The sequence below is a fragment of the Plecotus auritus genome (assembly GCF_963455305.1).
Source record: "Plecotus auritus genome assembly, chromosome: 8".
Lineage (NCBI taxonomy): Eukaryota > Metazoa > Chordata > Mammalia > Chiroptera > Vespertilionidae > Plecotus > Plecotus auritus.
The window spans coordinates 157,264,279-157,281,003 of NC_137782.1; the positions used below are offsets into that span (position 1 = coordinate 157,264,279).

General features: G+C 45.7%; 1 protein-coding gene across 5 annotated transcripts in view; it reads right to left on the reverse strand.

Annotated features, from left to right (window-relative positions):
- Positions 1-16,725, reverse strand: part of CRIM1 (cysteine rich transmembrane BMP regulator 1) — a 181,504-nt gene that overhangs the window by 43,225 nt on the left and 121,554 nt on the right. For all 5 annotated transcript variants that reach the window (XM_080686662.1, XM_080686661.1, XM_080686658.1 and 2 more), the window contains one exon: positions 2,188-2,316. In XM_080686662.1, the coding sequence (XP_080542788.1) occupies positions 2,188-2,316 (129 nt within the window). The remainder of the gene's footprint in view (positions 1-2,187; positions 2,317-16,725) is intronic.

Consider the following 16,725-nt stretch of genomic DNA (forward strand, 5'->3'; position numbering starts at 1 on the left):
GGTAATTAACTGTTTTTCTCTTGCTGCTTTTAATATTCTCTCTTTGTCTTTTGCTCTTGGCATTTTAATTATAATGTGTCTTGGTGTGGTCCTCTTTGGATTCCTTTTGTTTGGGGTTCTGTGCGCTTCCTGGACTTGTAAGTCTATTTCTTTCACCAGGTGGGGGAAGTTTTCGGTCATTATTTCTTCAAATAGGTTTTCAGTATCTTGCTCTCTCTCTTTCTGGCACCCCCATAATTCTGATGTTGGTACGCTTGAAGTTGTCCCAGAGTCTTCTTACACTATCTTCAACTTTTTGGATTTTTTTTTTTTTGCTTTTTGCTTTTTCGGTTGAGTGTTTTTTGCTTCTTTGTGTTTCAATTCTTTGACTCGATTTTTGTGTTCCTCTTGTCTGTTTTTGGGTCTCTGTATAATATCTTTTATTTCAGTCAGTGTATGTTTAATTTCTAGTTGGTCCTTTTTCATATCTTCGAGGGTCTCGTTATATTTATCGGCCTTTTCTAGGATATTCTTAAAAAGCCTTATAACCGTGGTTTTGAATTCTATATCCAGTCGTTTGTTTTCCTCCATTTCTTTCGTTTGTGATCTGATTCTTTGACGCCTCATTTTCACTGCTTCCCTGAGTTGGTAAGGTAGGTTTGTGTGCTAGGTTTCCAATATGGCCCAGTGGGTCTGCCTCCCCAGTTAACCTGAGGTGGACACTCTTGGTGCACCCCTTTGTGGACTGTGTGTACAGCCTTGTTGTAATTAAGTCTTGATTGCTGTTGGTATCACTGGGAAGAATTGACCTCCAGGCCAGTTGGCTGTAAGGATCAGCTGTGTCTATGCTGGGAGAAGTTCGGTGCTGGAGACAGCCTTATAGGATTAGACTTGCCAAATTGCAATAGCCTCTGTGCTCAGCTTGGATGGGGTGGAGTCTCAGTCTTGGCTTCCTGTCAGCCTTACCCTTGCACGCACGTGCGCGCCTTCAGACCTCCACCTTCCCTGGCTCCTGAGTCTCTGCCCGAGAGTCCAGACTCCCCCCACAAGAGCGTGGGCCCCCAGGGGCTCGCCTGGAACCGGGGTTCAGTGCAGTCAGAACTGGGGCCCAGTGGAGTCAGGAACCTCCGACTCCCTTTCACTAGGGAAAGCCTGTGGCAACCCCCGCAGCCTTTGTGCGCACTGGCCCGCGTGCGCCTTCAGACTGCCTTTCCCAGCTCGAGTCTCCGCCCGAGAGTCCAGACTCCCCCCGTAAGAGCGTGGGTCCCCAGGGGCTCGCCTGGAACCGGGGTTCAGTGCAGTCAGAACTGGGGCTCAGTGCATTCAGGAATCTCCGACTCCCTTCTACTAGGGAAAGCCTGTGGCAACCTCCGCAGCCTTTGTGCGCACTGGCGCGCGCACGCTTTCAGTCCTCTGCCTTCCCCGGCTCCGGAGTCTCAGCCCGAGAGTCCAGACTCCCCCCGTAAGAGCATGGGTCCCCAGGGGCTCGCCTGGAACTGGGGTTCACTGCAGTCAGAACTGGGGCTCAGTGCATTCAGGAGCCTCTGACTCCCTTCCACTAGGGAAAGCCTGTGGCAACCTCTGCAGCCTTTGTGCGCACTGGCGCGTGCGCGCTTTCAGTCCTCCGCCTTCCCCGGCTCCGGAGTCTCCGCCCGAGAGTCCAGACTCCCCCCGTAAGAGCGTGGGTCCCCAGGGGCTCGCCTGGAACTGGGGTTCAGTGCAGTCAGAACTGGGGTTCAGTGCGGTCGGGGGCTTCCTTCCCCCTTCCGCCAGAGAAAGTCAGCCAGGCTCTCAGCCGCCCTTCCTCTCTGCGCGCACAAAGACCCTTTGCCGTACCTCCAATTCTCTGTGAGCTTTTCTCTTTCCTTCTAGTTGTAGAATTTTCACTCAGCCAGCTTTCCTGTGGTTCTGGATGGTGTCCGTTCTGTCTTTTAGTTGTAGTTTTGAAATTGTTGTGCGAGGCAGCAGTTTAGGTGCTTACCTATGCCGCCATCTTGGTTTCTCTGTCTTACGTAGCTCTTTGAAAAGCCTTTCTATTTCGCCCCCCATGACTGTGTATTTGTCTGTGTTCAGTACAATTTTTTCTTCTTCTTTCAGGTTGCTCAGAGGATGTCATGAACGGCCAAAGACAGTCAATCACATAATGTGCTTTGACAATATCCAACCAGGCTCAGAAAAAAACCAAAAACCTGTTCCCCGTGTACTTACTGCTTTTGCACTGACAACTTCGACAGCCATTGTGGTCAAGTTTGAAACCGTAAACGCAGTCCTTCTCTGTCAGGGTGCAGTTGGATAGCTCCCCGCACGCTGGTGGATCAATTGTGATGTAGGTTGGTTCTAATCATAAAAGAGAGAAAAAAAAAATCAGCAAAACAGATGATTATCTCTTAGATGCTATTCAGTCTTTGAAATTCCACAGCGCAGTAAATTAACAAAAAACTAATCCATTTTCATCAAATCCTAAGCTTTTATACTTTCATGTCTTTTTTAGATTGAATTTAGAGGTGACATTGGTTCACAAATCATATAGGTTTCAACTATACAACTCAATAAAACATCATGTCTTTAACCTCTGAAAAAGAAAGTTTTTAATTTAGATTTTTGACAATCCAAAAACTCTCTTTATGTTTGAGCAACTTATGCATTTTTGGGTGCCCTCACACAGTACCTCTCTGAGGGTCACCACTATGGGAAGCAGGTAAGAAAGGGTAAGGTGAACGCCACTTAAACTGTTAACTGCTCTTCTACTTCTTCCTGATGTGTTCTGAGTTTACTTTTTTATAATAATCAAGACACTGCTTCCAATTGTCAATGACCTCACTCTCCATTTTGCAACATTTCTGAAATGTTAGCTTTTTTTTTTCCAAGTCACTAACTCAGAGATGTTTGAGAGTAGCTTGAAACATCTAGATTTCTCCCATCTTTCATGTGACAGTCCTTCACCTATTATAGATGGTACAATGGGTAACAGGGCCTAGGAGCTTCTACTCAGGGCCTCGGCTCATGCGTGTGGCAGAGTGAGGTACAAGCCTTTGGGAAGAAGAGTGAGCAGCCACCTGGGAAGAGATACACAGAAAAAACGCCACGGTTGGGCAATGCTTTACCTTCCCTGCCATATAAACAAGAACGAATGTTCTGGGCAATAAGAATACAGGGTCCTGTGTGTCCACATAATGTTTCCAGACCTCTTCATTTAATGCCTTCGAGCCTCATCACATTCCAATGAGATGGCTGCCATCATTTGTCCCATTTCACAGATGAGAGAATCTAGTCCACGGGCTTGCCCAAGGCCACAGAGTGAGTAAGGGGTGGACCCAAGATTCAAGCCCAGGCATTCTGGCTCCAAGGTCACACACTCTTGGCCTCTGTGCAATGCCAAGTCCGCTGTCCTGGCTCCTGCTTCGCCGTCCGTGCAGGGGGAGGGACAGTTTATGTCACGGCAGACGGTGCTGAGAGGGTTGTCAAAGGGAAGAGAGACACTCACGTATTTATGGAGCCTCTTTTCAACCCAAAGATACCCTGAACGTCTTCAGTGCATGCTGGTTCTCACAATATTTTTTAAGGAGCTAAGTACAGACTGTCTCTACCTATGTTTTCACAAGTGGAAAATATGAGGTGCAGAGTTTACATAGCAACCCAGGAGCAGGCTGGGAATAGAACAGCACAGAGGTTCCCGACCTCCTGTCCAACACTCTATCCATTAGTCCACACTGTCTTCTCGAGTTTCTGCCCCCGTTACCATGGAAGGGAGACCAAAATAAGGTTTCCGCAGCCACTGCTAAGATCAAGAGTTCTAAATTCCCATCCATCGTCTAAAAGGGGCCGGTGACTCAGCTCTCCACAGCTCGCAGGCAACGATGACTTTTTAAAGAGATGCTCTGCTCAGCATCCTCTGTGGGAATTCATCTGAAGAAGGCAGGGCACAGTCTCCGTTTTTATCCGAGCGCAAGTTTGGAGACCCTCTCCCTGAAACTTTATGTGAACGTCCCGATGCTGTAACGTTTCTAATTTCCTTCAATGATGACAGCATCCTTTCTGACAGGGAACTTTAGACATCAAAAAGTAGCTTAAGTTTAGGCCAGTTTCAAGACAACAGTGGATTAAAGACAGTAATACTGCTTTCCTACATTCTCTTTGAAAGTGCCATAAACACCTTCCGTTTTGAAACCCATGTAGTTTTTTCTTTTATCATTGCACTTATCGGCCACACAAAATAATGATTCTATTTCAGCATTTAGCCACAGGGCTGCCAAGGTTTTGTCGAAATTATTCTAACCACAAATATGAGAGCGAGCATTGGACCTGCCACATTTAAAGATGCCACACCACAGGTTATTACATTGAGGAAGGAGTCAGGATGGCATCTTAGAGCATTCAACCGGTGCCGCCAGTGTTTTAAAACATGCACTACCTGACCATTTCCTCGTGGGCACGGGCCTCTTTCCCCTTAGATTGTCAAATAGAAAAACGGCAACAGCCGGCACAACAGCCACCCAGTGTCAATGAATCAAAATTATACCTATTTTTTTGGTCAGATGGGCCAAAAAAACCATTTTTTTGGTGTGCCCCAGAATTTTAGTAATTAGTTTATGTGCGCTGTGAGAGACAAAGGTTGGAAATCACCGTTCTAGAGTCACTGGAGTAAGGATCAGGGTGGAGTCAGAAAGTCCAGTGCTGCAGCAAATGGCTTATCTACAGAGACCAAAACCTTGTATTCTTTACTGACACTGGGGTTTATGAGAAACTTCTGCCTTCAAAAATACATTATGGAAAAATATACATTTGGGCAGACTACACTGACACTGGAAATCCATAATAACCACAGGGCAGTATGGAATTTTACTTCGAAGTTTAGGGATTTGTTAAGAGAGTTAATAGTGATGCATGTGCTATTTGGGGGCACATATTCTGATTACTGGATGGGATTAGGATTATGATCTGTGGCCAGAAAGAAAAATTAATTGGTTGCCTGAGGATCAGACCCCAGCGCTGAGAACAGTCCCACGTTCTATCCAAGCAGCTGCGTCGGCTTAGGTACACAGTCCCAGGCGTCTGGCAGCGCAGTTCTCCGGGAGAGGAAACACGTCCAGTCTTTCCCTACAACATGCAGGATAACAGCTTTTGCTCAGTTTAACAAATGGAAAATCGTACATAGAAGGGCTGTGGCGTAGGCACTGGTCCTACAAAGCTGCCCTGTAAACATTTTAAGTAAAACAAGTCCTACTGGGTGTCTTCCGGGCCCCAGAAGAAGCGGTAGAATGCGAGAAGCCAAAAACCATGTGGTGCCTCTAAAACTAATATTTCCCCATTCATTTATGATGCACATGACACGGCAGCAATTGGGAATAGCACACATTTCAAATTCTAATTCCCTCCGTATTTAATATTAAAACAGAGAAAAAAACTCAACAACACTCACAGAAAAACTAAAAACTCAACAAACGTGTATTCATGAAAAGCATCCATTTGCTCTGGAACTATTCCATTTCCTCTCAGTCGATCAGGCAGAACACAACAACACTCACGGTGATAGAGTAAATGTAGAGAGAAGTCTAAATTAAAAAACAACCTTCTAACCCTCCAGTTATTATATTTAGCAAGTAAGTATTGCCTTCCTTTTCAAATACACACTGGAAGAAATTGTACAAGCCTCTGAGGGTGAGATGCGTGTGTTGGGGGCGCTCCTGCTGCTGCCCCAGGTCACTGCAGCCACTGTGGGCGTGTAACAGACATGTCAGCAGCCACCTCCTAACGTTTTATCTGAAGTCATACATGACTGTCCTTCCATCATTCTCTCGACGTTTTAGTGTTCGTTTTCCTACTGTGTTAGGCCATCTATCTGTATTAGATTTCGGTTAAGAATAATATTATGACAGAAATAGGCAACTATAAATTTTCTAGCAAAACTCTGATATCATCGTAAGCAGATCTGGGTTTGCTTTCAGTCCCATCGATTAATATGTAACCTCAGAACTGATCCTATTACTTTTTTGGGGCAATTTTTTAAGGAAGAAGTGGTGTGAAACTCATGATCTTATTCCAGATCATGAATGCCAGACGGAGACACATTTGATACCACCCTGAATTAGAGCATTTAGAAATCAACACTGCGCTCACAGTCCTTAAAGAGTAAGGACCAAGAGCTGGCTAGAGTCTTCGCACCGCTGCTATCCAAGGAAGGTCTTGGTAGGCGAAGAGTCATTTTAGAGAACCCAGAATCACGGTGCCACGGTTTGCTTGTTTCTAACCCAGCTACGTAAAGAAACTGGAGGTCGTGCCTGTGAGAGCGTCCTGCAAGCTGTGCCCCAGGAAGTGTTATTATCCCACACCTTCTCTAGTCGCTGCAACAGTGCTCTGAACATGGAAACTATCCCGGCGGGGCTTGGCCTGAGCACCAGAGGAGTCTATATCCTACATTTTGCTGCTCTTCTATTACATGGGGTACGGTACTGAAATGCTATGCCAGAGAATAGATGCCTTTCTACAAAGACTGAGTGATGGGTTGGGTTAGTGGTCGGCAAACTGTGGCTCGCGAGCCACATGCGGCTCTTTGGCCCCTTGAGTGTGGCTCTTCCACAAAATACCACGGCCTGGGCGAGTCTATTTTGAAGAAGTGGCGTTAGAAGAAGTTTAAAAAATTTGGCTCTCAAAAGAAATTTCAATCGTCGTACTGTTGATATTTGGCTCTGTTGACTGATGAGTTTGCCGACCACTGGGTTGGGTGATTGATTATCAGTTGAAGGAGATTCTGGGTAAGACTCTTGGAGACACGGATGCATCCCTGTGTGGTAGGCCTGCTGCCGGCAGCGAAGGAAACGGTCCCCTTTACAATGACCGGGCAGAGAAGTGTCAGGGGGCCTCTATCGAGGAGAGGCAGGGTCTTGCACGTCCTCACTTAGGAGGACGAGGGGACGCTTGCACGAGGGCAGGGATTAGGTGAGGGGAAATTCCACCTGCTTCCAGGATCTCCCTGAAATTCCACCTCCTCTTGGGCTGAGTCAGCTGAGGGATTAAAGAAATACCTTCAAGTCCTCCACAGGGAGAGGCTGGCACTGCACGGATTCACTGTCTGTGCCTACAACTCTCTCTAAGGGGAGCCCTGGAACAGCTTCTCTGTGGAGAAGAATTCTAGAAATATTTCTGAGCCTAGAAGCAACAAGAACAAAAATGGGTGTTTGCTACGTCTCCATCCGTCTGCTGTTTCCTACCCTGTGTCTGCTGGGGACTGCGCCTCTCCTCAACCCGCTGTTTCCTAGAATGGTTTTCAAGGACTCTCGGCATCTCCCTGGGACCAGCAGAGCACTTTTCCCAGGCCCCGGGGTGGGTGATCAGCCACCAGTTCTCATCCCAGGTCTTAGGGAACAAATTCTGGGAGGAAACCTGTTATTACAGGCAACAACATGAACACATAGTGGTTCATTATTTTACACTTATTTACAAGTTTAGGGAAGGATATTTCTTTCATTTCCTAGGAAGCACAACAAACCCCCCAGATCAGTGAAAACACATCCAGGAAAACGTATTTTTTCAAGATTTAGAGAGTGCCAGGCGCTACATTTCTAGACCACCACCAATATTTCATATTGATGCTCAAGCATTTCCTCAAAGGAATTTTATCTCCTCAATGGGGATATTATCAGAGGAATTCTATCTCCTCACTGTGGTCATAATTAACGTGGCCAACAGTATAAAGTTAAAACAAAAATCATTATTCTTATTCCGAGGCCACAGTACTGGACCATAAAATATATACGTGTTTATTTAGGAGGTATAAATGGGTTAAGCAAATCTAAGTAAGCTCTCTACTTTCTTGCTTATTTTATTTTACGCAAAATTCTCCAAAAAGGAGAAAGAAGTTGAAACTCAAGTTCAACCTTTTAAGAACAGATTTTTAAGTTTTAATGTCGGTCCTATTGTCATATTGGATAGTCTTAACATGTCTGGGACAACAACAGAACAAAAACATATATTTTGACCTTCAGTTATTTAAAAATGTGTTAAATTTATATAGTCACTGTTCTTTTCTATTTCAGGTAGATGTAACTTAGATAAAAGTGTTAACAGGTGCTTTTAACTCCGTGCTCATTTCTATTGCCCCGTTGGGATTCTGGTTTTGAATTAATACATAAAAGGTTCTTCTCATTACCTTGATTATGACCAGCTGGCTATCTCTTGCAAATAATACCAATTATCTCCATTGAGAAATGTGTGAAGTACTCTTTCTGATTAGCAACGCTGGGAAGGCTGACAGCCCTTTAGTAGCTCTTGAGGGTGGGTGGGTGATTCTGGGAAGTGCCCTTGTGGAAGCACTCGGAGCCATCCCTGCTGGGTTTGACTGTTGGGAAGGAGAGGAGCTCTGGGTCCAGATTTCTATTGTCTCTGGGAACGCTTTCTCCCTGAGCTGGGGGTCTGGGCACGTGGCTGGTCTGGAGGGCCTGGTTGCAGGTAGCAGCTGCCCATCAGCACCCTGGATTCCTACAAATCCTTATCAGCGTCCCCACGCACACACATGCACACTAAGAAAAGTCTTTGTGGAAGAACCTCACTACAGGCAAATTTCTAGAAGTCGTCGTTAAGGCAGATCCACTCTTACCTTTCTTTTGAAAGTTAAAAAACGTTAAGTAGAAAAGGATAAATGAAGCTCATTCCTATCTGTCTCTTCTCTCTTATTACCTCCCCCTTGGACTTTAATCATGGTTTCCTTACTTCATGTAGCTCCTCTCTGTGGATTCACAAGCCTGCTTATTTGATTGTGAGAGACTAAGATGAACAATTATGTCCTCTTTTCAGACCTAATTAAGGCACTTTCTTCCTTAAGATTTTTTGGGGTGGGGTAAGGGAGTGGGGGCTGCACTTGGTTAAGCCAGGCGAGTATCTGTTGAGCGGGACAATTCCGAAGCTTCACTCACTTTACGTGGCTGACCTATCAGGCCTCCTACAGCCCACCAGTTACTGGTAGTCTGTCCCAGGGCCATAAAACTGGAGATTAAGTTGGCCAAGACAGAACCAAAGGAGATAGCTTATCATTTTTACTGTCTTCATATGTCATTCTGTTACCACAGTTGCTACTCAAATATGACCGTAACGAGACAGAAAACCATTGGAATAAATCACCAAAATGTCAACGTAATTGCAGCCTGGGAAGAGAAATACTGTAAAGAGAAAATTTTCCCAATTGAAACTGGAGGAAAATCTCTATTAATGTAGACAATAAGAAAAAAAAAAAAAAAGGGAAGATATAAAAATTCCCTAATCTGGAAATGGGAATTTCCATGGTGTATGAATGTGTATTTAAGAAAGTCTCATTAAGTCATGGAAAAACATCTCCTACAGTTGGAGTCTTCAAATTCTTTCAGGCATTACACATTTAGTTATCCTTTTTCCCTTTGTATATATTTCTCATAACAACACCTACATCCTTGTAATTTCTAAAGTACTTATCTCTGAGCAGTTTCTTTATTTTAAAACGAATGGTGTGAAAATGTTCCCAAGATCTGTATTATTTTATGGTCAGATAGAGAAGAAATCATATATTTACTTTAGACCTATTTATTAACTTTGTATGCTTTTTCCAAGGAATCTTGGCGGTTGGAGATATTTTTCTTCCTTTACCAATCTCATATTTAATAGGAAAAGACAGTAGTATGATTCTGAGATTATTATTAAACGGCCACAAAAGGCAAATAAAAAACAAACTTTTTCTATCGAGTGGGATATCGTTTTCCAGGAATTCAGCTTGAGAAGAGCTCAGAAAATAACTGAGTTCCAAGAATAATCTGTGCCTTTTATGTTTGTCTTATATTTTATTCCTATGTATTTCCTGTTCATTTTCATAGAGAACATATCCTGGTAACCTTTAACTGGAAAAACACACGCCGTATTTGTAAGCATGTGTATGTGTGTCTATCTTAGCAACTATATTCAACGGGGGTGTCAGATGGTCAGAATTTGATTCCATTAACCCAACACTCTGAGAAATGGCTGAGGACCAGGGAGGAACGGTCCTCTCATTAGGGGCCATGGTTTATTCACTGTTTATGACATCAGCACCTAGCACAGAACTTGGCCCCAGTAATATTTAATGATGAACAAAGAGGGGGGGAAAGACACCTGTGCACCTTAAAGTTAGGGCACTTTTTTTTTTATGAAGAAAGGTCCCCATTCAATACTGTCCCTGACAAGCTGTCTCTCATTTCCCAACTTGGAGGCCTGGACAGTACGTTCCGTAGGGCCCGCCTCACTGCAGCAGTCCCATGCACATCGTAGGTTCTCAATAAACGAGACCCCCCGACGCAGCTCGCGAGACCAGCAGGCTGTGGTGAAGCACGGAGACTGAGTGAGAATCCCCAGATCCAAGCAGGACAAACTCAGACACTCAGATGCCTAACGTGGGGTAAGTGATGATCTGTACCTCTGACTGTGGAAGGCGGGGAAGTACACCAAGCATCGGAGGTCTCCCTTCAACATGCTTACCACAAAGTCTGACCCCTCCGAAATTTTAATTACCCGGAGAATTCACTTCTGTGACTACCTCGTTCCTTTATGGTGACAAGTAAGCACAGCATTATTAAAAGGGTCCTGAAAACAGCTGGGCACTCGCTCAATTCAGCAACTCACCTCGCACCGGATGCAGGACGAGCACGTTTGCCGACTGCTCAGCAGACTTCCTTCACGGTGAGGCAGAGACTGGCACGAGGGAGAAGGGACGAGGGGAGCGCTGGGACCAGAATGCACAGTGCTGGTGACGGTGGCTCAGTGCCTGGCACACTGCAGGGCTGAGCAGCCCATTCATTTACTCAGTGGGGATGTGGGTGCCACTGGCCAGGGCCCAGGCTCAGATGTGAATGGGGCTGGGCAAGGAGGCAAGAGTGAGGGCAGAGCTGGCTCAGTGGGGCACACCCCTACGTGGGGCAAGCAGGACCAGACGAGGGGGGAAGCAGGCTTTCCCAGAGGTCAAACAGCAAGGTCAAAATTCTAGCCAGAGGTCAGGAAAAGAGCTGGATCAAAGGCGAGGCCACGAAAGTTCTGAATCCCAGTACCTGGGTCTCAGCAATGAGAATGGAGCCAGGAGCAAGAATGGGTTTCGCATCCAAGCCATGATGATCAGGTATTTTCATATTCACGGCCTTATTTTCCTCCTCATTCCCACCCTCTCACGATGGTGGTCTACAGAGAAGCAATGCCAAGGACATGGACTTTGGTGGGGGGGGGGGGGGTGGTCAGAAGACTTAGCTTGAGTCCCTGTTCTCTCCTTATCATACATTTGATGCTCGACCTCTCTGGGCATCTATAAAATGGGAAAACCCATTTTCCCTACCTCACAGTATCACTACCTCAACGATGATCACAAAGAGGGGACCACTCTGTAAGTAAGGGCTACAGGAATACTGCTGGCTGCTTTAGTTATTGTTCTGATGACTATCCTGCTTGCTCAGAGCTAGAACTGGTCTCAGACGATGGCTGAGTAAGTGAATTACGTGCCCGTGTGCAGGCCTCAAACGTTCAGCTGATAAAGGCTATGACAACTGGATTGGCATTCTGGACCCTGTCCTTTGTAACTGAAGCATCATTTTCTATCTCTACTGATAACATGAAAAGCTTCTGGGATGTGGGTGGGCCCACATGGTCTGGTGAGCTGCGGAGCGTGTTAGTGGCCAGCCACTGGCGCCTTTCACATTTGCTGAGTAGCGGTCTGATGCCATTGTTTCGCTTTTTGACTGTGTCCATGGCGTCTCGAAGAGAACAGAAATCTCTTCATAATCAGCTTATCCAATGTGAGTAGGAACAATGGTTCTGTGTGCCTGGCTGGCCCCGTTCTTCCTCTCTCATGACAGGGGCCTGGCTGGGTCTTTGGGGCTGAGGGCAAACTCATCACAGTGTCACTTACACTAGGTTGGTGGCTTTCAGTAGTTCTGCCATCTCAACTTGAAAGAGGAGCCAGAAGACCCATCTCTAAAAGCTGCCTTTGATCAGCAAATCGTAGTTTCAGCACCTCAGGGATCTAAACCTTGTGTCAACAAGAAGAGATGGCTCCCCCAGGACTTTAACAACAACATTTGGGAGTGTTTCACTCCGAGAATAATGTCACCGGACTGTGGAGCGTCCCTACTGAACTCATCCGGCCTCACATCTCCTTGGAACCTTTTAAACACTTGGTTCCCAGAAAGCACGAGAGAGTCAGGGTCTTGAAAGGGGCTGCGCTTGCTGATGCTTCTCAGAATCCACGGCCTGAGGCCACCCCAAACTGACAGCTTATTATCTTTGAACATTTGTGCTTTTTTAGCTTCACTACTGAAATAGAGACTCCCTGAATTGTTCGAAAAAGTGAGCTGATATGCAGGGCCATGGCTTTCCAATTAAAGTGAGACAAGAACACCATCGCTTATCTACCTACTGATGCCCAACCTCAGGGTGGCATGACCTTGGGGTGAGGCAATGGGTAGGCCCCGAATGGATACACAGGCATCACATATACCCTGCCTGATTACAAAGCAGATCCAAGGCGGCCTCAGGCTGTAGCACGTGTGCATACATTTTTAAAGGGAGGAAATGAAGACCAAGGTAAATGTTAAGTAGGAAAGAGTATGCTGCAGCCAGGGAGGTGGTCCCCATACAGGGCACATGTTGGGAGGGCCTGCCTGGTTGGGCAGATGGCTTCACAGACTCGACTGTCAGTCTGCTCCAGGAGTCAACGTGAAAATCACACCCGAGCACTCCATGACCCCGAGGGTCCCCAAGGGCCGGCACTTGTTGGCCTGAGAGTTTTCTTGGGGATTCTCCGTCCTGATTCATGATGGTGCCGCAAGATCAGAGCTGGAGCCTTGACCTGAATCTTATTTTTAATGGGTGACTACCATTAAATTCTGTGGTCACCAATGGTCAGAACACCGGAATTGGGCCCTGTTTCAAACATCTGTGATAATCAAGCTACTCTCTCGGATGGGAAAGTAAAATTCACCTGATGCCTAACTAGGTATATCTCACAGACATAAATAGTCAGTAAAAATTTGGCCTAACGGCTCATTCAAGTCAAGCTCGAAACTGTGTAAAACGGAATGCGTCTCCATCCCTTTGTGCTTCCGACAAATTTCATAGAAGCGCTAAATGCTCACTATCACTCATCCTGTACCCAATTTAGGACTAATGATGGTATAACCCTGGGAAAAAGATGGCCTGGCTGAGTCTCCTGGTAACGAATTTCCCAGTCTGCACACCATGAGCATTTGGGAATCTCAAACGGGGAGGCGGACATGTGGGTTTGATTGGCTCCCTGCCACCTCGCAGCCACCTGTGAGGGGGGCCCACAAATGGGCAAGGGACACGCTTTATTAAACACTTTCATTCCTCCTGTCTGTGCTTTTATATTACAACTAGAGGCCCAGTGCACGAAATTCGTGAATGGGGGTGGGGGTGGGGGATCCCTTCAGCCCAGCCTGCACCCTCTCCAATCCGGGACCCCTTAGGGGATGTCTGACTGCCAGTTTAGGCCCAATCCCGGGGATCGGGCCTAAAACCAGCAGTCGGATATCCCTCTTACAATCTTGGACCGCTGGCTCCTAATTGCTCACCTGCCTGTCTGCCTGGTCACCCCTAACTGCCCATCCCCTGCTGGCCTAGTTGCCCCTCACTGCCCCTCCTGCTGGACTAGTCACTCCTCACTGCCCGCCCCCCCGCCCCACCCCCACCCCCGCCGGCCTGGTTGCCCCCAACTGCCCACTCCCCCTGCTGTGCCACACAGCCTGCTGTTCAGTCATTTGGTCATCCCTCACTAACCCCCCTGCTGGCCTGGTCACCCCACACAGCCTGCTGTTCAGTCATTTGGTCATCCCTCACTAACCCCCCTGCTGGCCTGGTCGTAGGCAGCCATCTGGTGAGGATGTGATGGTCAATTTGCATATTACTCCTTTATTATATAGGATAATATGGTGGCAGACATTTTATACGCCCGTGTGACATTTTATCTTCCACAACCAGACAGACACAGTGCAAAAAATACTTCTAAGAGGGCCTTTAAAAACAAGTTCGCTATCTCTAATGCTAACCCTCATGTATCAAACAGCGTGAAATCACTTTGTTCTTGTAAGATATACTTAAGGCTATGTAAGGAAACAGTTTAAAATGGTATACTCAGAAATGGAGTTTGACAACTAAATATTAGAAATCAATTATACAGGAGTCGCCACCTCTTTTTTATTTCTAAAAAGAGTTATTTCCATAGGGAAATTATTTTAGTCTTATTTGAAAATACATTTGAAAGGAGCACCTGCAATTTCACAAAAACGTTGTCATATAGTATGTGGCCATTTAAAGACATGCCTCTATCTAGCCCCTTGAAGTCATCCACACACTATGCAGGCAGTGAATTGATTTTTTAAGAAATAAACACATCACAAGTTATACTTACAAAGACACGTTACTGCTAAAAACACTCACTCACTCTCAGAGCGCCTTACTATGCCGCAGAAGACCAAATGCCTCTATTTTACTGTCACTTTTGCTTCCTCGGAACAACTTAACCAACTGATCACTCACCTTTGTCACCAGACCGAGCTGAGAATGACTTATCTCCTAGAGTCTGACAAACCTTTACTGTCAGGGGTTTACAAAGCTAAAAATATTCAAAAGATGTACTGCAAGCTCTCACATCAGCTAACAGAGAGGTACCCAAACCCTTGTGAATGATAGCATTTCTGCACTAGCTAGTTTTCCCATATAGCTACTGGAATGGAAGGCCACTTCACTTGAACATGCAAACTGTGATATGTTTAGAAATCATATCATTATGTTCCAAAATCATTTCCTTACTGTGTAGTGGGACCTTGTGTCATAGAAACAAACAAGGTTTACGGGAGAAGTGCTGTCACAGGTGCTTTAAATACAGGTGTGTTGAGACCAATCCATTCCTTAGCACAGAGGCAAACAGCTGAAGGAGATAAAAGATGAGAATCTGAACGTAAGATGGTCTCAGAGAGGCATGCTTAGGTAAAGCAGAACATCTCTTGAAAACTAGAAAATGCGATTACTAGTTAACATGATAAATTCTACGAGGCTGACAAAAACTCCCAGGAAACCAATTCTGCCACTTCTGGCCCACGGCTGTACCAGAAAGGGTCTTGCTTTCTGAAGTCGGCAGGCCTTTTCCGAAGGCATGTCTCTTAATGACCTTCATTAACTTCTGTGTGGTTGCCCAAGAGTTGTCTCTTCTCCAGAAAAGTTTAACACAGGCTCAGTGGAGACCGTGTTTATTTAAGTTTGTTGGAAAAACATTCCTATCATTTCAAGAATGACTAAATATTTTTCATTCACATAGTTAGCATTCCAGACTGTTTTCCTGCCTCTGTTGATTAGATGAAAATTAGCAGGCCCGGGTCTGAGCTATTAGCTTCAATTATTATCTTAGTAGGAGAATTATGAGACTCCCAGCAATAATGCCCCTTTAGGTGTGGGAAACGGAGAGCATGGAAAATAAAGAGGACCCTGTGCCCTTGCAGGCCACGTCCACAGGAAACACGGGGCTGTGGCGGCTGCACATCAGAGCAGAGGGCTGTTTCAGAGTCAGCTCTGAACAATGACAGGCTGACGTTATCTGAAATACCTATAGGCATTTTAAATTACCAGGTAAAACCCAAGCGCCGGGAAATTCACCCACGACAAATTTCTGATGCTTAGGTTCAAGCCCTGGGGTGACACATGCTCATCGGCTTTGCATTTGTTACTCTCCATATGACCTTATTCGGACAAGCAAAAAAACAACAAAAATAAACCAGACTGCGCTACTATGTGTTCACTGCCATTTATGGAGCTAGTTTCCAGGATACGTAGAGTTAAAGGGTGAACCAACATGCCTAAGAGAGTCTGAGATATGACGGGTATTTTATTACTTTTGGCCCACTCGTGACAGCAGTCTATGGGACTGAAGCAATACCACCCATAAACTGAGTTTTGATCCCTGGTATGTATCAGACTGTTAATATCATGTGACCCTGTGGCATCTCTGACTTCACTGCCTCTGGGGTCAGCCCCACTATGCTGGACTCCTCGCCACAGAAGCAGTAACTTAATCACTTGAGATACTGTTCAGTAAGGAAGTCTTCTGGGCTGCAAACATGTTTTCTTCTTTGAAGGAATTCCCACCCAGATATGTGCCTGGTACAGACTTTTCTGGCAGCCCGGTAGAAATCGCATTTCGAGGGCGGCTTGATTCAAACTCTATCATCAACATTTACAGGAAAGGATATAGGGTTCCTATAAAACGAAGACGGAGGAGGAAGAGGAAGAGGAAGGGGGGGGGGAATATTTGACAGCTCACAGACTTCCAGCCTGTTAGAGCTCAGAACACAGCATGCAGTCTCTTGAGTGAATTGACACTGAAGTGGCTACTAAATCCACAGAGTTGTCAAGAAAGGCCTAACACCCTCTCTTCAACACCTTCCTGAGTAGGACCAGGACTCCCCAGGTAAGGGATCCAAGAAGTGAGGGGGCAGGAAGAAAGAGAGCTGACTGTCTGGCTCAATCCCACTTCAGCCTAAATCCAGAGAATTAGAAATAATCCACACACAGGAAACGTCTAGTCCTCCACTTCAGGAGTTGGTTCAGCTCAGTTTCAGGTAACAGCTCTGCAAACACTCATTTCAAGCTTTCATCATGGAAAAATTAAAAAAGAATACTGAAGTACAGAGAATAAAATGATGGACACTCATATACCCATCACCCAGCTTTGACAATCTAAGAATAACTCTTTGATTT